Source organism: Urocitellus parryii, chromosome 4, assembly GCF_045843805.1.
Source record: "Urocitellus parryii isolate mUroPar1 chromosome 4, mUroPar1.hap1, whole genome shotgun sequence".
Lineage (NCBI taxonomy): Eukaryota > Metazoa > Chordata > Mammalia > Rodentia > Sciuridae > Urocitellus > Urocitellus parryii.
The window spans coordinates 151,426,372-151,448,193 of NC_135534.1; the positions used below are offsets into that span (position 1 = coordinate 151,426,372).

The 21,822-nt window shown below is 37.8% G+C and overlaps 1 protein-coding gene and 1 non-coding gene across 2 annotated transcripts in view; both read right to left on the reverse strand.

The window, feature by feature from the left end:
• The window catches only part of Ptprd (protein tyrosine phosphatase receptor type D), a 378,303-nt gene that overhangs the window by 35,883 nt on the left and 320,598 nt on the right, over nt 1–21,822 (reverse strand). The window contains exons 28-30 of the mRNA XM_077797854.1: nt 17,607–17,782; nt 5,553–5,672; nt 4,882–5,036 (exon numbers count right to left, since the gene is read on the reverse strand). Of these exons, the coding sequence (XP_077653980.1) occupies nt 4,882–5,036; nt 5,553–5,672; nt 17,607–17,782 (451 nt within the window). The remainder of the gene's footprint in view (nt 1–4,881; nt 5,037–5,552; nt 5,673–17,606; nt 17,783–21,822) is intronic.
• LOC113184695 (U6 spliceosomal RNA) lies at nt 18,980–19,086 on the reverse strand. Its single transcript, XR_003301035.1, has one exon. It is a non-coding gene; the product is annotated as a U6 spliceosomal RNA (small nuclear RNA).

Here is a 21,822-nt window from a genome sequence, read left to right on the forward strand (position 1 = left end):
GATATAGACAGAGTGAAAGAAAGGCTAGAATCTGGCAAAGTGATGTGGAGGCAGAAAAGGAAGAGGGGCTCATTCTCACCAGATCATCAGGGAGGGATGGACAGTGAGGTATCCTACCAGTGGGCAGCAGAAGGGGAAGAGAGAACCATAAAGAGATCTGAAGACTTGAGAATGTGCTTGGTCTAGAGGCAACCCAGGAAATATGATGGCTTTGCCACCACTAGTGCCATGAGCTCAGGCAAGTAAACTGACCTGTATTGACCTCTGGTTTTTCTTCTGTGAAATGGGATAACAACATATGTACTGACAAGGATGATTGGGTGGTAAACGCCATAGCACAGGTAAAAAGACATAAACAGAAAAAATACTGAAGACTGAATGTAGTGGTGCTCCATCATTAAGCTATAGACCAAGCCCTTTTTATTGTTTACCCTGAGATAGGACCTTACTAAGTTGTTCAGGATGGGCTTAAACTTTTGATTCTCTTGCACTGGCCTCTTGAGTAGCTGGGATTATAGGAATGTGCCACCTTACTTGGCTTATAGCCTATTATGTTAAAAGAAAAAAAAAAGCCCAGCTTTGAAACTATCTCACTTATTTCTGTAAAAAAATTCTAAAATATGGAATGCCACTAACTTGAAGAGTCAATTATTGGGCACATGGTACTGTGGTGTAAGAGCTGGGCACAAATGCACATAAGCTAAGCTTATACTCTATGCTTTCAAGGCACATATGACCTATACACATGCTAAACATGAACTTGTTTTAGGAGAGTTCAGACAATAAAGTGTTTACGTTTCCTTATGTGAAGAGGAATGGGGAATGAGCTTAAAAGGCTTCTCCTGGGTTATAACTCAAATATCTATAAGTAGAAGCAATGCTACAGACAGATAAATTTGGAGGTAGATAAAACAATATGGAAAGGGGATGGTTTGAAAAAGTGGTTAGTGTGTTCCTGTTTTAATGAATTCCTGCTCAGAGTTGAATAAAGTTACCATATATATCAACAAAACCATCTTAAACCAGCTTTCATCCTTTGTCATATATTGGAAGTGCTACTTCAGTTGGATTATGAAAAAGGTTTGAATATCCCCTAGGAGAGAGGGGGAGTACTTGAGTTCCAGGCCACATAAATACTGCTTGCTGAGCGCCAAGGGTGAATGTCCTTGGAATTTGTAGCTGATGTAGGTGGCCCAAACAATGAAGGATGGGTGAAGGGCAAAATCAGCTTAAGTCATATTGGACCATGAATATAAGAAGAAGTTCAGACTTTATCTCGAAGAAGCACAAGAACCACAGCATTGAGTTCCATATGTCCTGAGTAGCACCATTTTTAGAGTTCAGTGGTTTTACATGTGTTTACGAAAACAGATTTGTTATTAATCTAATTCACAGCATTAAAATGTTCTGTTCATCAGAAAAATATGATGTATTACAATAAAAAGTCGAAATTTTTAAAAAATCCATTTAATTTACTTATTTGGATATTTATCAATATCTGGTTGCAGATGATATGTGCATTCATGGTATATTCTTCTCCTTAGCATTTTAAATATACATATGGTTCTTAAATCTCACTCAATAATGAATTACTAATAATTCAACACTACTGCAAACTTCTAAATAGCAAGCCTTGACCTCAGTGCTGTATGTGTGTCGTTACATATCATTACATTTGAGTTTCATGAAACTCTTACTGCTATAAATAGTGTTACATCACTTTGTAAGTGAAGACACAGAGGCTAACAGATTAAATAATTTCCCCAAAGGCATAAAACCAATGTGTTAAACAAGCTGGCCTTTTCCCACACAAATTTCCCCTGAGTGCACACTTTCAACATTAAGACTGTTGTCTGTGCTTGTTGCACTAGGTTAGCCCTATAACTCTTTTTTATTATTGCTAGAATTTCTACTACTTAATGGTTTTTATTAATCCTAATGCATGTATTACTCTAGAACTATGGGAGAAATGTGAAGCCCCAATTTTCTGGATACTACCAGATTTCCTCTGAATTCTCCTACATTCTCCCTGAATCTGATGGAAAGTTTAGATTAACTCTGAGTTGGTTGCTAGTTCTTTAGAGAGAAAAGAATCAGGTATACTGAAAGAGAAATCAAAACAAGAAATAAAGTATTTATTCAGGGTGCTTTTCATGATTATTTGTAACATGATCATAACTATGCCCTTTTGTAACTTGGTGTTTGTGGCTTTTTGCTTAGTTTCTTACTGCTTAGAGATGGTTTCTAAACTAAGTTTCTGGGATACCACATGGGTAATTGTTATTTAGAAATAGCTTTAATTTTTCTAAACTAACATTGCTGGGACACCACATGAGTAATTGTTGTTTAGAATGACATTAATCTGCTACTCCATCTGAAACATTATGCTCTCAAGTTTTAACATACTTGTAGCCAAGTCAAGGACTCATGATGGTTTGGATACTATGTTGACAGGACCTCTACGCAGAGGCCAACATGTCTTACCAGACATATGAAATTACCTATGGGTGAACACAGCTCCATTTATGCTGTATCTTTCCCCTATTGTTTTGAAGTTTCTAACAAATTTCTTCCATCAATACACTTACTCTCCTTTTGTTTCAATACGCAGCTTCTCCAGAGCCTCAGGCATGGCACTTCCAAATGTCAGCAGCTATTAGCTCTTCACATTCATCTTTCTTTCCTTATTTCTCCTGAGCAGCCTGCATATCTCAGAGGTGAGTCCAGGTGGCTTGACACCACTACATAGAGGTACCTTCGTGTGTGTGATGTATGTTATCAAAATCAGGCACCCTAGCTATCTTTTCTGTCCTCTTGGCTTGCAAACTTCTTTGGATCCCTCATAGTGGCCAATGTGAAGCATACACACCTTGCCTATTATCAGCTGAAGACAGATTTCATCTTAAGACTGCCTATCTATTTCAGTTTTCTTATGTGCCTACTTTACCGAAACAGAAACACTTTTTGAGAGGGAAGATACTGTATTTCAAAATGCAATGCAAACACTGTAATGCTTTTTTAAATAAAAATTTCCAAGTTAGGTTTCTCTAATGTTTGTTCTTCCTATTTTATCTATTTAATACCATTTACTTAATAGGGGTTCTATAATCACTTGTCTTTGCGTGTGTGTGTGCATGCACACGTGCATGGATGGGTGGGGGAAAGAAAACTTCATTTTTGACATTAGTCATTTGAGGACAACATTTCTCCTACCAACTCAAATTTCTCATGTCTCTATCTTTGGCTAAACTCCATTTTAAAACATTTCATGTGTCATGCCTGATCTTTAACACAAGCAGGGGTACCATGTAACCAGTTACATTGGATCTTTGAAGCCTGGAAAAATGTTTAGATAACAGTATACAGCCTGGTCAAATTCATAATGGCTAAAGCAATAGGTAGGAGAAACAAATATGCTTTCTAGATGGAAAAGTATTTACCTGAAATAATGAAAAGAAATTTAAATGTTTCATAATCATGCAGAAAACTACAACCAAGTGACCAGTCCTCAAAGGCCCCTTCCTGGGTATAGGGAAGCAAGAACTACATAATGAGGCATGACTGCCCCACCGTCTTCTTAATTAGCAATACTCAAATAAACCCTGTAGACTGTCACTTAGGCTGACTTGACTGTACGTGTTGTTATGAACTTCAGACAAAATAAAGCAAGAAGAATGCTTTCAAGTCAAGTTTGTGAAATACTCTACATAAATGTAAGGTAATGCTAATGTTACTGTTTATCAGGAAAAACATTTGCTAGAAAAGGTACATCATCTTGTTTGGAATTTGCAAGGCCACTATTTAACAAGAACCATTATAGTGTGAATTAGCCAGATGAATTTTTCACTTTTATTTTGATGTATCTATTGATCCCAAACTGTTATATGATGTTGTAGGATAATATGGGGTCTGAGTTATGCTACTAATTTATGATGGAAGTGGCTTATGGCAGATGCTTTCTTGCCCTTTTTTTTTTTAAAAAAAATAAACTTCCACTCTTGAATTTTATTTATCTATTAAAGAAGCCATATTTATTTTTCATATTTAAATTACTCAGGTAATAAAAAGACTATCAATAAGTCATAGGAGCTGTACATTTATATAGAAATAAATAGTAATATATAGAATCTGACTAGACATTTTCAATAGTCTGTTAGTCACAATACTTGAGAGAGAAACAGACAACTGTAAAAAAATCAGTTGACATTAAAAATGTGTGAACACTTACAAATAATAGAAACTGAGTGGTGATGTAGAGGGTGCTTGCACAAATATGCAAAAAATATAAATTATACCTTTCAAGAGAAATACAGGATCATTATCTCAAAGTACTCATTCCAAACTATATGCCTTGGTATATATTTTATTAAACAAATTAGTATATTTATTATGTGTGAATTGGTATTAATAATGTATAAAAGGCATTTGTCTTCAGGCAACATGATGTTCTCCCTGAAAACATGTATACTTACAACAATTTCTCCCCTATAAACAGCAAAACTTTTCTATCAAAAAAGCTCATGAAACAATACATGTAAATATGTTTTAAGAATATTCCTCCACATAGGAGGTTAAACTTGACCCTGATTAAAAGGTCAGTACTTCACTCTTTTCTGTTATATATATTTATAGTCATGTGCATGCTTAATTTTGTTTTTATTTTTACCCTAAAGAAAAAATAGCAATGGGTCATTGTTGCCTTCTGTCTCAATATGCATCTGTATGAAACCCTTCCTATTATTACAGTACAGGCAACTGACCAAAAGAGATCTATATTATTCATGAAGGCTTTATTACCCCCAGTGTCAACAAGTTGAAAAGAAAATATCTGATAAAGAATAATTTAACTTGGTTTCCTCCAAAACCTTCTGTGGTCCTTACCTGCAGTGCACAACCATCGGACCTGCATCAGGAGGGTTACAGGTTTTGACTCTCCGTAAGAAAGCTAGAAAAGGTGTGGGGTGCTCTGGAACACCGTGATCTGGCCAGGCGGTGAACTGGAATTGTCTCACTTCTCTCTTCTCGCTGGAACCGTTCTGTGACATAAGAACACTGGCTGAAATTCTGCGTTCCTCATCTCGGGTGGTAATGACGAATTACACAAACACGGTAACACTATAAGGTTAAAAGTGCTATCATAATTCCTCTCTCCCACCCTATTATCCTTTGAGAAGGCACGTTCTTTGGAGATACAAACCCCAAGCTGTTCATAAATGACAACTATTTGCTTAGGAAGATTGAATTCTTAGGTGAGAAGCATTCCTTGGTTCAGGTTTGAACATCTGGAGTGCTCCTGTTATATTTTACAGAAACAAGTAGTTCTTCTTCATCTATTCTTCATTTGCTGAAACTTTCCTTCAGAGCACGGGTTTCATATTTACTGATAAATCACTAGACTGGGAGAAAAATTGTTGGGCGATAATGGAAGAATTACATCATTCTTCACCGTTGCCAGTGGGACCAAGATTTAAGTAAAGGCTCAAGATATTTGATTTATCAAAAGAGGTTTTCTTTAAATAATGGGGAGGGAGGAGAAAAGACAAAGAGCAAACCTTGTAAAGTGCAAATGTTCTAACACAGTACGTGGCCAGCTCCACGGTATCGAGCAGTGTCACCTGCACCAGTCCATGGGTTTCTGTGCCTCTGCTGGGCCAATATTGGTCACACTTCACCTACAAGAAACAAGTGACGCATTCAGGGCAGAGGCTCATCAATTTCTCCATTAGCTTTACTTTGAGTTGCTGTTGAAGGAAAACAGCTTTTCTGCATTTCATTTTATGTTGATCTTTTTCTTGCATGCATTCTTGTTATCCCAATATATGTAAATTACTGCTCTGATGCCAATATAAACCACATTTTTCAAACTGGTAAGAATATTAAGCAGTAACAGATTCAATTTTCCTGGAGAAAAATAAGTTGCAGATTGTTGCTGAGTAAAATAAGGAGATATAGGTATTTGAAACTTCAGAATACTCGGGTAAAAAAATCACAAATTTGTTCTGGGGCAGACGTTATGATTTGCATCAGGACAATTATACTTAGGCATTTCAACTCCATGGAGAGATAGTTAGTGTTCATCCATCAAGATTTAAAAGGCACAAGGTTTTATTATTTAGCTATCAAAATTTCTAAACAGGCTTATTTTAAAGAAAAGTAGAAATAATTTGAAAATCTATCAAAGTATAATAAACAACATAAGCATGTATTTTTTTTTAAAAAAATACAAGATAAATGGTATTTGTATCCAAAACAAATTAAACCTGTAATGTCTAGAGGAAATGATCTGTTTCTTAAAAACGGTCTCAGAGGGTCATATACTAGCAGTGTAAAGTTTAAATAATTTAAAATTCATTCATTTGAGATGAATAATCTACAATTTCTATGTGAAGTGGAACAAAAGAGTATTCAACTCAATTAGTTTAATACGCAACAAAGAATAATTCCAGGTCTGCAGTAAGCCTCCAATTTACTGAAAATGTCCGTTGGGCATTAAAAAGCATAATAAAAAATGACATACACACCACTATAGTTTCCGGTAAGGCTATAGATCAGAATATATTTACCCTTTCTATCTCAGATTTAAAAAAAAATGGAAGTGATTCTTAACTGAAGCCAAATGAAATGCATTTCTCTAGGTAAAGAAAGCTGCTAGAACTCTTTTATATTAGGAAGCACATCATTTACCTTGAAAAGGGAGGAACTGAAAACACAATCTTTGGTTTTAAACAAAGGCAATAAGGCATTATGACTACAGATAAGAGAATTTTTTGGTCTGGTGAATAGAATTATTAGGTAATTATTTGCTTTATGTTTAATATAAATATTAGCAGCATTCTGTGCGTAATATTGTAATCTATTTCACAGAGATAGTATCTCCTTTCTGTAGATACTGGACCTTCTAAAAAGGCAGAGGTTTTTACCCGCTACACAATTTTCTTGACTAGAAAAAGGAGGAAAACACTTTATTGTACATTTATTCAGTAAGCCAGAAATTGAATTCACAAGATTTGATTCCTGTGCTTTTTTTTTCAACGGTGAAACCACACAAACATCACCTTTTTGATGAAAAACAAACAAAAGTATGACAGTAAAATGAAGAATTTGGGTTTTAATAGAATTAAAAAAATATTTTGCATGCTTCCCAGATGTACAGAATATTCTTGTGTTTTTATTTCTCTCTCATGCTCTGACTTAAAGAGAAAGAATACATAAAAAGAAGACAGTTATTCAAGGACAATAAGGACAATTAAGGTAGCATGCCCAGGGTTAAACAACTCTATATGCTCTCTGCCCATCTTCTAAGTCCAGGAGTTCACATCTGATATATTTAGCAAAGGCTTCCACTTGAATGGAACCAAAACTACTTAGGTAATAATGGTTCAGGTGGGAAGAATCATAAAAATTAGGCCAAAGGCTTTGTTTTAAACCATGAAATAGATGTCAAACTGCAGAAGACAAAAGCAATCTGTAGGCCTCATACTGCAATATTCAAGAGGAGGGGAGATATATTCTCAGTTAAAGAATCAAGAGAGAAATTCAAACTCATTATTTAAGTTTCAGCTGGACAGGAATCATTTGAAATCAAAACCAACTGATCAAGTCCTATGAGGACAAATATAACTATGATGTACCCAGAAACATCACGTTAATGCAACAAAATGATCTATAAGGGCAATTCATTGCACTGAACCAAATTCAATATAATTACATTTCAAAGTTAGGAACTGGTTATACTTTGACTGTTTAGTGAGGTAAGACATAGGAGATGAGGAACTGGAAGCCAGCTTTTATATAACCTTTGTAAAAAATCACTCTGCTGTTTAATGACTATTTACAAATCTGTTCCATCTGTAAGATGCAAGAAAAGCTGAGGTAATACTACTCACAAACTACTAGAAGTAGGAATTAAACTGTAGCTATCAATGGCTTAGACTCTGACTGTTTTTAGAAGAAATACCAAAAAGTATTACTCTAAGGAGTAAATACTCTATAAAAACTTCCAGCTAAATGATAAACAATTGCTTCCATATTCAACTTAAATAATCTTTTTCTTTACTAAAATCAAATGCTTTAACATGTTTCAAAAACAACTTTAAAAATTGGGAACAATCTTATTTTAGCAAAAATATTTAAACATTACCATTTTCAGGGCTGGGGGTGTAGCTTAGTGACAGAGTGCTTACCTAGTATGTGCAAGGCCCTGGGTTCAATCCCCAGTGTGGGCCAAAAAACCAAACCAAACCAAACCAATTAAAAAAAAAAAACACAAAAAGAACACATCCAAAACATTGTCATTTTCCCTCAGAAATATATTCTGAGGGGGCTTATGAAAAATAAATATTCTAACACATATAGAGACGCACATATGGGGTCCTGCAGTGACTCAATACTTCCCCTCCCTGTGTCAGCCTGTACCACACTTATTCCTTGGCTTTTTTTCCAACCGTTTTCAAGTGGCCTGCACAAGTTTCATCTGACTTCAGAGGGCTAAACTTGAGGGCTCACATTCACTGGCAAATATTATATTAGGTTTTCATTTCTAAGCACATGTTATACAAATAATTTCTAATTTCAATATTGGATGTGAATATGAGGTATAGTGAGGGGAAAAAAAAGACACAGAACAATAGAAATGATTTTTTCTAATTAGCTAATGCAAATGAGCTAGCTCTATTTTCCTCTCTCCAAGTCTTTTACTCTGACAACAGCACTTCCTTCTCCCACCTCATTCTCCTGAGAGAAAATCTCACAAGGCATTTCTAGAGAGAATTATTGTTGGCTAGGCTCGGCTTTGTGCACAGAGCTGAGCATGGGAGATGAAGAATGAAGACTGTTCCCTCTGCGTGTGTAAGAACCAGAAGGCTGCAGTTACTGACTACAAACACGAATTTCTGCCTTTCCTATTTGAAGTTGAGGTGATTATGAGTGGCTTCAGGACTGGCTCACGGAAGATCAGGCAGAATCTCACTGAAGGACCACACAGCTGCTTCTGTACTTACAGAGCCAAAGCCCATTTGTCTCACCTCTAGTATGGGAACAGTATCTCTGGTATTCCAGGCCTCTCGCAAGGATTTAAAATGAAGCACCACCAATAACCCACAGGCTAGCACAAATGGGCATTCACCTAGCACCAGCTATTATAGATTTTTTATTTTAATTTTTTGGTGGTTGTTATAAACTACCTAAATCATTCTAAATGTGGGAAAAAAAGAAATTTTGTTAATCTCACAGGTGCAGGGCAAGGTATTAGAGCTGTGGGGACACTGAGGTGAAATGAGACAATCCCTGCCCCCAGTCCATCAGTAGTAACAACTAAATATGGCAGTATGTTTGGACCTCCTGCTTCCTTCCAGAGGGCAGTGGTGAAATCCCAAACAACTTCTTTAATCTACATGAGCCCCAGCCTGTTGTGGGAAGAGAATGAATTAAGATTCTGACGTGGAAAGGAGGACAGATGTACCTACTATCCAGGATGTACTTTAGAGTCACTGCCCAGTAATTTCACTTGAGACTTAAACTGAATGAGACAATTCAGATTTGGGGTTAAATTTAGGAAAGATGTTTCTTTTTATTATTACTGAGAAATCAACTATATGTGGACCTTTCATTTTTGTATAATTACGGAGAGAACAGGTTGACTGTCACTATTTATGCTATGGGATTAATGCATTTTACATTTTCATGATAAACTATCAAAAGTAAGTTTGATGGAATGATAAAACATATTTAAATGGATTCTGATGAAAATCTTGTCACTGGAAGTACTTGATAGGTATGCTCACTGCTTTGGGGGAAATGCCTATATTCTGGACCATCTTTACTCCCATATGGTTTACTGTAGAAGTGCTGGCACATTGCAGGTACTCAACAAAGGTAGCCAACTCTATAATCAATTATACTGTGGTCTAGGTTGGCTTATTTTTAAATTGCCTAAAACTTTCTGAAAACAAATCCCCCTCATTTCGATTTAGTAAAGACTTACTGAGCATGGCAAAGCATCAGAATTCCAATGATAATGAGCCAATTCCTCAGGAGAGTTCTAGCATCACTGATACAGAATGAATTTACCACATGGTACTTTGAAAAACCTGCCTAAGGCCAGATTATTTAGCCACGGAAGGACTTAAGATAGGTAATAAATAATATGTGGGGTAATACCTGCTAATGAGAGTAATTATGAATCCCTATCAGGTGAGTTTGAGCAGAGTGGTTGTTAGGAGCCTTCTCTAAAGGTTGGATAACAAGTATGCTAACATTAGAAAATACGAATGAATGTTATTCTATGATACCAATTTATGATGATTCATTTAATAAGGTGCATTGTAATAAAAGAAAGTTTTAGAAAAATCGATATCTGTCTTGGTGGAAAGCAAAATACGTGCTGAGTTGTTAATTTCTACAAGTTACAACTACTCTTCTGGAAGTTAAGACAAAATACTTGACTTTTCACAGAAGGGACACAAATTATCTCAATGTTTCTATTTTTCTTTTTAGCAAGTGTCATTCTCTACATTCAACTAATATTTGGCTATATATGTTCTCAAATTGCAAAACAGACTGGGTTGGGTATTTCCCTGTTTCATTTTATCTTTAGTGATCACTGTGCAGTGGAGGATCAAGGGACAACTGTATATTTGAAATGAGAGTGATATTAAAGCCTTTGATGACCAGGCAGTTGTAACCTTTCATATATACAAAGTCATCAAGCTGAAAAATATTATTCTTTAAATTATGTCATAAAACTGCTTATCAGCTCATTAAAACATTCTAAAACTTTTCAAACCATTTATTATTTTTTAAAAGTTATTCTTTTTTGTTTTATGTGTCTGCCAGAGCTGACATAGAGAGGAGATACCCTGAACTTTCCCAATGACTTCCACCATTACACTGATAGACATTTTGTGTTAGGTGTCCAACACTTTGTTGTAACAAGAAGAGAACTGTATGAAGTACCTCTCCGCAATGGCTGGTAGCATTTGGATATCAGCTCTTCCCCCCACAAAGATGGGGTCCTTAGAGTACTACCTCATCTCTAATACTCCTGAGTAGCAGTTCAGTACCCCAAGTAGCCCTCCAGCTATCTCTGCTTCTGCCCTGGTCTGCCTAGTAGTTGTTTTTGACTCAGCTACATTCCAGTATCACCATTACCAAGCAGTATCATTAGGTTACTTAGTGTCATGCAAAGACAATTTCTGTAGACCTGTCAGTATAGATGCACTCCAAAACTGTAACCCATATGACTCTACTTAAGTGCAAGCCGACTGAATAGCAACTTTGCCTAAAATTCTGCTGAGAGAGGACAGAGAAAAACCATACATGACTGGACACTACACACTGGAAAGCACAGAGACTAATGCACTTCTCAAAACCTCAGAAGTGACCCAATTCAGCTTGGGAGAACTATAGGCATGAATGCAGAGAGGGAGAGGGCTTCACACAAAGTCATCAGGAACAAAGGTGCAGGCCCTACTCCAGCCCAGCTTTTTACTTAGGTCATGATAACTCTAATTGGTTTTAATAAGAATGCTTTGAGCCAGAATCTGTAGGCTGCCATTCTCTGTAGAGGAGATAGGGAAGGAAAAGAAGGTAGAAAACCCAGGAAGCAAACAGACAAGAAACTGGTGGGATTCTTTCTCTTTTATCTGACACTACGTCTGCTGACAAGAGAAAACCAAGAGTGTGGAACTTGCTAGATAAGGACCCAAACATCCTTTAGGTTGCCAACATGAACATCATTCTTTCTGTTGCCAGTGTCCTATTTACATTAAGTATCCACCAGTTTCAAAACAATCCCATACATCATGCAGACTCCAAAGGCAATGTTTGTGCTGCCGTTCCCAAAGTTGCTTAAGGAAACAGCAGTTTCTGTTGCCCTAGATAGGTAGGGCTTTGGGCTGCAGTTTGAGAAATTAAATGTTCAAGGCCTTCGGCGCTTCCAGTTCTATTTGGAAAAGGACACAGACCTGGCATTTGGAAAGCATTTGCTCTCCATTAAACTTACCGAACCTTGACAAACCAGAGAGGCCAAGAATTAGTCTGCCACTGGCCAAGGCTGGGCTTTCCAAAACCGATAACGACAATGGAAACAATAACCCTGCCATTTATAATCTTCAATGTGACTCTGTCAAACTTTAACCCCAAAGGACCTCACAATCTGAAAAGAATCTCAAGATTTGTTTTATAGAAAAAGAAGAAACTGTCTAACCAGAGTCTCCTCTTGTGCTGCCTTTTTGCCTGCAATTGCCCTCTTACCCACAAAACAAAATGTGAATGTGTCTCCACCTCATCCTCACTTTGCAGGGGAAGTAGACAGAGGTGACATTCAGGAACTGGAGGAGTAAATGGCTATGATGTCAGAAGTGTTCCACTGGACTTAGGTGAAGTTTTGATATTTTAATCCCCTGGAGTATTAACACAGTGAGGTAATACCAGTCCAATCTTTTTTTGGCCTTGACAGCCTCTAACCTCTATTCATTAGCACAAACAACAAAATTTAGTGATACTTGGACTTTCCCACTCTCTGGCCTAAGAAACAACCAGTGTCATGATGTGGAGAACATTTGATCTGCTCCAGTAATGATGCCATCAACTGGTTTGCGTGATTATTCTCAATTTGGAAATGAAAAGGATTTAGATGTTTTGAAAGCCAAGTATAGAATTCCTAATTTCTAGTCATTCATTTTGAAAACTTGGCCCCCAACGCATGACAATTCTAATCATGTCCCATTTGTCGGGTATCAAGATTTATTTCCTCATCCCATACATTTCTAGCATTAAGTTCAACCACAATAATAGCTTTGTAAGTCAATCCATCAGTTTGAAAGACAACATCAGCACCAACAGTTTCAGCAGTCATCAGTGAATGCAGGCTGGCTGGAGAGGACAGGGAGAGACAGACTTCCCCTAACTCTGCTAAGCTATTCATCATCTAACACTCATCCTGCTGCTCCAGAATTTGCCAAGCGGGAGGCTTCCACCTTCCCTCTGTCTTTTGTATTTTAAGATAGGAGACAAAATAGAAGGGAAACTGCCAAAGCAGATAGATGAAGGGGTAAAAAATAAGTGGACAATCAATTAATAGAGCTACTTGGGTCAGGAATCACATGGCAAATTCTTCTTTGGAGACTGTAATTCTTTGGCAGGGGTGTGGGTTTGTGTGTGTGTGTGTGTGTGTGTGTGTGTGTGTGTGTGTGTGTGGCGGGAGGTGTCTGTCAATCTTGTATGTACTCAGCCACCACAAATAATATCCTTGGAGTGGAAATCCCAGGTGTATACAGTTTACTCTCCTTCCAGTGCCTCATTTTTTCCAAACTTTTTCTTCCCTCTCTGTGGTTGCCCAGACCAATTCATGTGCTTATGGGCATGTTATGAAACATGGAAACAATTAGAGACCACATTCTAGGGCACAGGAATGACTTGCTCCAGAATCAATGAACTACGCAGAACTTGAGAGGCTTTGGCAATACAGATGGAAACTGTGGAATGAAACCCACTAACAGTATTTTATATCACAGGGTCCACTCTACAACAGCCTGAAATTGGTCTTAAATTGATCTATGTGTTTCAGGCAGGGATCATATTTTACCTTCAAAATCTCTAGATTTTAGACTTATTTTAAAAATCTTATTTCTTTATATACTATAGTGAGACTCATTCAACTTATACTTCTTAGGGTTGAGAACTGAAATGTATCCACCATATAGTAGTCCCAGTTAAGCTGAGGATTCTTTCAAGGCCACAGTTGAGAGAGAGAGAGAGTGATGGCATTTGAAAGACAAAGAACTTAAGTTTTCAAATGATTACCTTAGGTCCCAAACTGCACTACACCCTTGTGAGGGCTTCTTCAACAATTCCATGTTAAGAATTGTCAGTTTCCTAGAAAGAGACCACTGAAACTTCTAGCATGTGCTGTTGATCCTCGCAGCCTTTGTGTCTCAGTGAGCTGTTCTAGTGCAGGGAGGGCTATAGTAATGCCGACAAACTTCAGGCAGGAAGTGAGCCAGACCAAGACAAAGCAAACAGGTTTTAAGGGGAGAATTTCTTAGCATCATGAAATAAGCAAGATGCAAAACTGAACTGAAAGGATATATGGTGTCAAAAATATATTATGTGTAGTGACAATCATCACACGTGTAGCCCATTTCTGTGTTACTCATGATTTCCCACTGTATTGCTTGAGATATGGTTGTAGTGAAAGTAGCAACCAGAATGTCTTATTTTGGTCTACTTGCAGACAAACAAGTTCCTGTGCCAGGACCTACATTCTGGAGACTGAGTCCAGGGGGAAAACAAGTACTAAAGAATCCCACGGTTTGAGCTCCCCTTTCTTCTCGACCAAAATGCATATGGTGGGCTTGTACTGGGAACAGCGGGCAGGATTAGCCATGCGCAGTGGCTCGGTGAGGTAGGTTGGGATTCACTGTTGACCACAAAAAAACAAAAATTCATTTCATTTGGGAACAAAAACAATTATTCAGAGGCCAGCTTTAGGGGGAAACTGAAGTTGCATTGGTAAAGCAACCAGTCTGTAGCAAACAATAACAGTTGATACTCACAGAGACACCTTGCCACCACATTCCTTATCTCAGCCAATGCTCACACAACCTTTTCATGTAATCCAAAAATGAGAAATGAGACTTTGAGGAGTCAAGTAATAAGCTCATTGTTATATAGCTATATGGGTTAGAATTGCAATCTGAGCTGACACATCTGACTATAAAGAACCCCTACTTGGAACTATGTCATTCCTGATGGTGCCCTTCTCTCTGATGGTGTCCCTGTGCAGCCTTCCATGAAACCATGCTGCCTTCCCTTTCCTTCTCTATTCCTCACCCCATATCTATATTCAGCAGGTATCTTGCACACGTCTAATTCATAAAAGTGTTAATAAACATGTACTTTTTCATATACCATGGGGTGAATATTATTGTGAGAACCTGAGCCTTAATCTAAATAATAAAATTTCAGTCATTGGAAGGATGGTTTGTTTAAACTACCTGGACTACCTCCCTTTATGGGGGAGACTCCAGGGCAGTTTCTGAGAAGAGCCAGGCAGGTTCAAATGTCTGCTTTGAAGTTGGCTGCTGGGAATTGAGAATTTGCTTGGGTTCCCAGGTCAGCCCACACAACCCATAACATTCCTAAAATATGGAGCTATATATTTCAGTAACAACTAACCACTATTTATAACATTGTTTTTATAGTGCAATTTAATCCAAGTTCTTGTTTGAGAGTCTAGAAATGCCATCCTCTTTCTTCATGTTACTTCAGGGAGAAAAAGCAACTGGACAGGGAAAGGGTGAGGCAGGAGGATGTGAGAGAGGAAGACAGAAGAGCAGATGAGACAATTGGAGGCACCAGTGTTTTTGTTCAAACTCCCAGTGACATTTGGACACTTCTCCCCAAGTGTTCTAGAATGGGGAACAAAGAGCTTACTGGTGTCAGGGGTCAGGGCTCATTTGTATCTTCAGATTGATGATGACCCAGACTCCCAAACTGCCTGCTGGTTTATGCAGGTCATCTCAAGTTTGGGTACAGGCTGAACCGCCACAGAATAAAAATCACAAGACAGCATTTTAATTGGCCTCCTTAGGCCATTTAACAAAGAAGAAAGCTAACTTGCAAGAGCAAAGAGTAATTAATGAAGGGAGCAAACAAAGGTTCATTTAGTAACTTCCAAATAAGTTCCTCTGTCGGAGGGGGTGGGAAAGGTAGTCTGCAACAGAAAGATAAACCGAAGGTATTTAAGTCACAATGCCTTCCGCCAAGAACTGCTCATTACCATCAGATGTTGCAGTGGCAGTGGGGGCAGTCAGAACTAACTTTATTATTAGAAGCAATTAGGGAGAAAGGGGGCAGAATTTCATTTGGTTATTTCAAAACAAGTTTCTGTGCACAGTTTAATGAAGGCCTGCAGTGTCAAGATAAAATGTGTGTTTTACTGAAAACAGCTTTTGCAAATGACTGCTTGTTACCAGCTGGTATCTCTAGGCAGAGCAGACTGGGTAGGATGGATTTACATGCATGCTGTAATAGAATAGTTCAGCTGTCTCAGCTTAAAGAGAAGAGTCACCAGGCAGTGTGGCCTGATGGTGAAGCATGTGTGTTCTGGAGCCAGAGTGTCTGTCTTCAGTTCATATCTCTGACCCTGGTAGCTCAATGACCTTGGGTGACCTTTTGTAATTTTCGTTCGGGGCTTTAGTATACTTATATGTAATGTGGAGTTCATACTAGTGTTTATCTCACAGTTTTTATGAAACATCAATGCATTTAACACGTTAGATATTGTTAAAATCATTAACAGTTATATTCAAGCATAAATATTTAGGTCAGGGTTGTTTTTAAAGAAACCACTTGCTATATAGGGATACCCCTGAGTATCAATCAATAATGAATCCATTTATATTATTTGATTAGGGCTTTCATTGGAAACATGAAATATTTGTCATTAGCACTATGGCCATTTTTATATAAGTTCATTTCAGACAGTATTTCAAAATTCTGAAATTTTGAAAAGACTGCATTGCTTTCTAGGTCTATTAAACCAGCCTGCATCATACCTTTTGATTTTCCATCTTTAAGGTAACAGTTGCAGCTTTTTAATATTTTCCTACATGTGAACTTTTCCCTTATCAATCTCCTGGGCAGCCTTTAACTCATCCCTCATGTACAAACCTAGGCTAAGAGACACTGCCAGGGTTGAGCTTAAGCAATCTCAATTGTCAAGTGGGGAATTGAGCTTTGGCTTCCTTCTAAGTATGCTTGTTGAGACTACCATGACCAGAGAGACAGAGCTATCACCTGTGGCCTCAAACTCCACCTTGATAAATCCCAACTTTCAAGGAGCACACATGTGTCTTCAATGAGTTTTCAGAGACCCCTTTCCTTCAACTCTCAAAGCTAAAGATTTTCATCAGATGCAATAAAATTTGCCCATGTAGAGGGGAACAAGGCACACTGCTTGTGCATTATGTCTTCATTTTCCAAATCAATGACATTTAATCAGTGTGCCATGCACCCTAATATTGGATCCATATGATTAATAAAACTCCTTTTGTGAATCTTAATAAGCAATGACTTGGAAAAGTCTAAACTAGCAAAATGCCCTCAACACATTTATGTGTATTCTTGGCCTTGTGTTAAGCCACATCGTTTTTCTGGCTGCCCTGAATTAATTTATGCTAATTTGAATAATTTAAGTAAGAGCTTCTTTTACAGGGATTTTTAGATGTAGATTGCGAGAAAGAAAAAGTGGAAAATTTTGCGAAGTACATACCAGTGGGATTCTCCCCAAAACCTCTTGGTTCTCATTCAATATGAGTTTTAAGAAGAGCTTCAAGATAATTTTAGTTGGTCAAACCAAGCTGTCTATGAGGTTGAATGCTACTTTTTTCCTTTTAGCAACCACAAACATCCTAACATGGTAGAATTTCCTTTTTGAAATTCTATGAGTTTTAAAGAAGAGCTTAATCAGAGTTGTTGATACTCATTCACAATTAGTATGTCAGAAAATGTTCAGCCTTAGGTTGGATTCTGAACAGAATAAAACAGGCAACACAGAAGCTCTCAGAGGGAAGACCCTGAGGAGGTGCACAATTTGTTCTTACCCTGGATCTTTCTTCTAGCTTTGTCATCATGACAACGGTGGCACTCCGCTGCTCCCATATCATTCGCCAAAAGTCCCCAAATGTTTCAGGAAGGGATCCCTGTGTGGCGATGTAGGCGTTTTGCTTCCTATAGCCATCTATGTAGTTGGCATTCACATAGTCACTTCCTGGGATGCCTGTAAAACAAGGAATGTCATTCAACTAGGTGAACATATTGCCAGAGGGAATGACCTGGGTATCACCTAATGGCAATGTTATATTAGCACTCCATATTATTCTAGAGGAGTCACAATATATTGAACTTTGGGTTTTAAGCAAGATTAAAAATAGGTCTTATCAAGGCCATCATGTTAAAAAATGTTCAAGGTATTTATAATATGGCAAGGTACATTACCAAAGAAAGAAAAATATAATAGATGGCCCACAGGATGCGTTTTCTCTCCAAGGCTCTCTGTTTTTCCTTTTTTTCCAAGCAAAAAGTAGTTGGCAGCCAGGTAAGGTGGCTCGTGCCTATAATCACAGCTACTGTGAGGCTGAGACAGAACTGAAAGTTTAAGGACATCCTCAGCAACTCAGCGAGACCTTTTCTCAAAAAATAAAGAGAATCTGGAGATATAGTTCAATGGTAGATTGTAAGCACTAGGTCCAATCTTCAGTACAATGAAAAAAAAAAGTTCACAAAGGACAATAAACAATCTGGTCACATTTCTTACTCATGTTCTTTCCCATTTCCACACAATAATTAAATAAAGGAATGTCTGAATTGGAGAAAGTAAAAATAGGGTGGCACATGTCACAATAACAAAACATTTGCTGAAGATTCAGCTAAGAGCTAACTCATATGTAAACTCTTCTAGTCCTCACAGCAATATGCACAAAGTTCTGACATGATTATCCTTTCATAAAGGAGGAAACAGGTATACATAAGAGAAAAAAAAAAAAAAACTTGGCCAAGTTGCCTACATTGGTGAAGTCGAGTTTATTTATTTATTTTGTTAAAATACAAATCCTTTTTTTTTATTATTAGTTGTTCAAAACATTACAAAGCTCTTGTCATATCATATTTCATACATTTGATTCAAGAAGATTATGAACTCCCATTTTTACCCTGTATACATATTGCAGATTCATATTGGTTCCACATCCACATTTTTACATACTGCCACACTAGTGTCTGTTGTATTCTGCTGCCCTTCCTATCCTCTACTATCCCCCCTCCCCTCCCCTCTCCTCCCATTTTCTCTCTCTACCCTATCTACTGTAATTCATTTCTCCCCCTTGTTTTTTCCCCTTTCCCCTCACTTCCTCTTTATGTAATTTTGTATAACAATGAGGGTCTCCTTCCTTTACCATGCAATTTCCCTTCTCTCTCTAAAAATATGGAACGCTTCACGAATTTGCGTGTCATCCTTGCGCAGGGGCCATGCTAATCTTCTCTGTATCATTTCAATTTTAGCATATGTGCTGCCAAAGCAAGCACTGAAGTCGAGTTTAATCACAGGCAGTCCATGGGCTTGTCTGCCTCCAACCTCTAGTGAGCACTGCTTCTCATTCAACTCTCCTGGGGTTGTTAGGAAGTAGCACATGAACCTGTCTTTGGGTTAGGACAATTGCCTCCTAAATGACTCACTTTGACTTTTGTCTTTTTCCATCTAACATGAGAACAATTTCTAAAAACATACTTGAGATATTGTAACTTCTCTTCCTCAACCCCAACAATGGCTTTCCCTTATAACCCAAATAAAATCCAAACTTTCAACCCTGCCTACAATGCCCTGGGCTTCTCCAGATGCATCTAATTTCACTCCGCTTCTATATTCTAGGCCCTGACCTGCTTCGGTTGTCAGAAAACATCACTCTCCCACCTTCTCGCCATCTATTCCTTACAACAAGCTGTCTCCTTCCCTTCTTCAAGCAGCCTCCATCCAGACCTGCCCTGAGCCCCCAAGACCTCAGAACTCCAGTAACAACCCTTCATGCCACTCTTACAGGTAATAAATCCTTAACTGTCAGTTAACTAGCTTACCACCTGTTTTGATTACTATACCATCTGTTTTATTCATCCTTTCTACCTCTCATGACAAGAAAAGAATAACTTGCACAGGTCCAACATTTAGCAAATAGAGAGCTGTACTTCAATGCATGTATTCTGGTTTGAAGTCTAACTTTTCTTTAGCATAATACCTTTAACAGGATATGGACAAAATTGGGATGCTTCTATAGAGAATGACCAGAGTTACTAAGGAAATCAAAACCGTTCGATGAGAGAAAGGAATTCACATGAAAACAGCATAGGAAAAGTTAGGAGTTGGGGATGAGAACAGCCAGAGACATCAAAAGATAAGTTCAGATGTACTCTGTGGAGACTCAACTTTTCAATTATAGAGGAAATAACAATAGAGGAAGGAATTTCAACTCCAACAAAGCATTTTCAAATAATCGGAATTTTAAAAAAGGGGCTGGGTTTCCTTGGGAGGTAATGCCTTTTCTATCCCTGGAGAGGAAGAAGCACTTCTCAGGGAATCAGCATGTGATGAAAGGAAGCCTAGAACCCACGCTTTGTTCTTTTTAGCCCTGGGAAAATACAAGTCTTGGAATTATGGGAAAATATTTTTTACTTTATAATAGAGCATGTGTTCCCAAGCTAAAAATTGTTATATTTCACTGATTGCCACTTGCAATTACTTTGACTGCTTTCCTGATTCCACTTGTAAAACTGATCCTCTCAAGAAAAGTAATGAAAATCAGATGGAAACTACTGCACTCTGAGATGAACACATGGATATGGAATACCACCAGCATTAGCTGAAAAGCCTTTTGAGCAAAAACTGAAACGCACGGTTGGTTGTAACATTATTCATCAATTATAGCTACTCAAGAAGCAGTTGGGGTTCTGGCAGCCCTTTGTTGATAAAGATCCTATTCCTCCCCAACACCAAATTACTGTAGATTCAAAGGACAGTTTAAATAAAATCCTCAGATTACAGCCACTGGGAAGTGCACGCATCTCACATGTCCACAGGATTTGATTTTGAGCCAAGAATGAGTCTACTTTCAATATTTTAATTTTGCAGTTAATAACACTAAAGAATTGACAGGGGAAAAAAAAGGATTCTGTCTAAGAGCATGTCTCAGTTGTCAACATACAAAAAACTTTTTTTCCAAGAAAATTCAGAATAAAGAAATATGGGTTAAATGACTCAGAAAAGTATCAACTGGGCACAAGGCCATTTTCCCCTTATCAATGTTAACAAATGTCTCTGAAAAAGGCATCTGGGGCCAAGGAGGAGGTACAAAGAGAGACTCATCTCTAAAGGAAGGAAATCAAACACACCCAATCCTCTTTGCATACATTTTTATCAGTTATTATGTAATGAATTTTGTTTTGATGTGCTGCTCAAGTTTGAATAATAAAATTTTTTGAGGGGGGATAGGTTGATACTGAATAATGTCCATACTTGCTAGGGTTAAGAATTTAAAAGTTCAATCCCCAAATGACTAAGCACCTGGGATCACTAATGTACCCCCAAATGCTTTAAGGATTTAGGACTTGATATTTTGAAAGGAAGAAAATTTGAAATAAAAAAAATTCAATACCCAGGGGAGCTAATTATTAGGCTAATGTTGACATCTTGACAATAATGCTGAAGCTCCACTTAATTTTGGCACTTGTCTATAAGGAGGTAATACCTATCATGAAAGCCTCCTTCTGGCAAATTCTTTTATCCACTCTGGCAGAAAGACAATTCAGGCAAATTTGCTCCCACAGTCCTTGCAAGGTGGAGATGAGACATGGCTCTAAGATCTACTGACTCCTGTATCCATACAACCCAACATAACAAGCTGTGCAGAGCGATGAATGAGAAAATATTTTGGGAAGGGTGGTGGCTTGTCCTTCTAAAAATATTAACCCCAGATTGGAAGCTAAAGTTAAACAGCAGTCTGTTTCAAGTAGACGAGACCCCGGTTTTCAATGTGACATATTTCGAAAGGTTTTTCAACAAAGCTTGTGAAAGTACACAATATGCTGGCTTTCTGAATGTTTTGGTGCCATGAAATGCTTCTTCAGACTCTTGATGAGGATGCTTTTTGCTGGTAGGCTTGATCAACACAATTTTTTTTTTCCTGTTTTCGGGGGTGACCTTCTCCAAGCAATGCATATTTGTTTGTTTAATTTTCAATTCCCTGCTTTCTCCAGAAAATGATTTGCATCTGC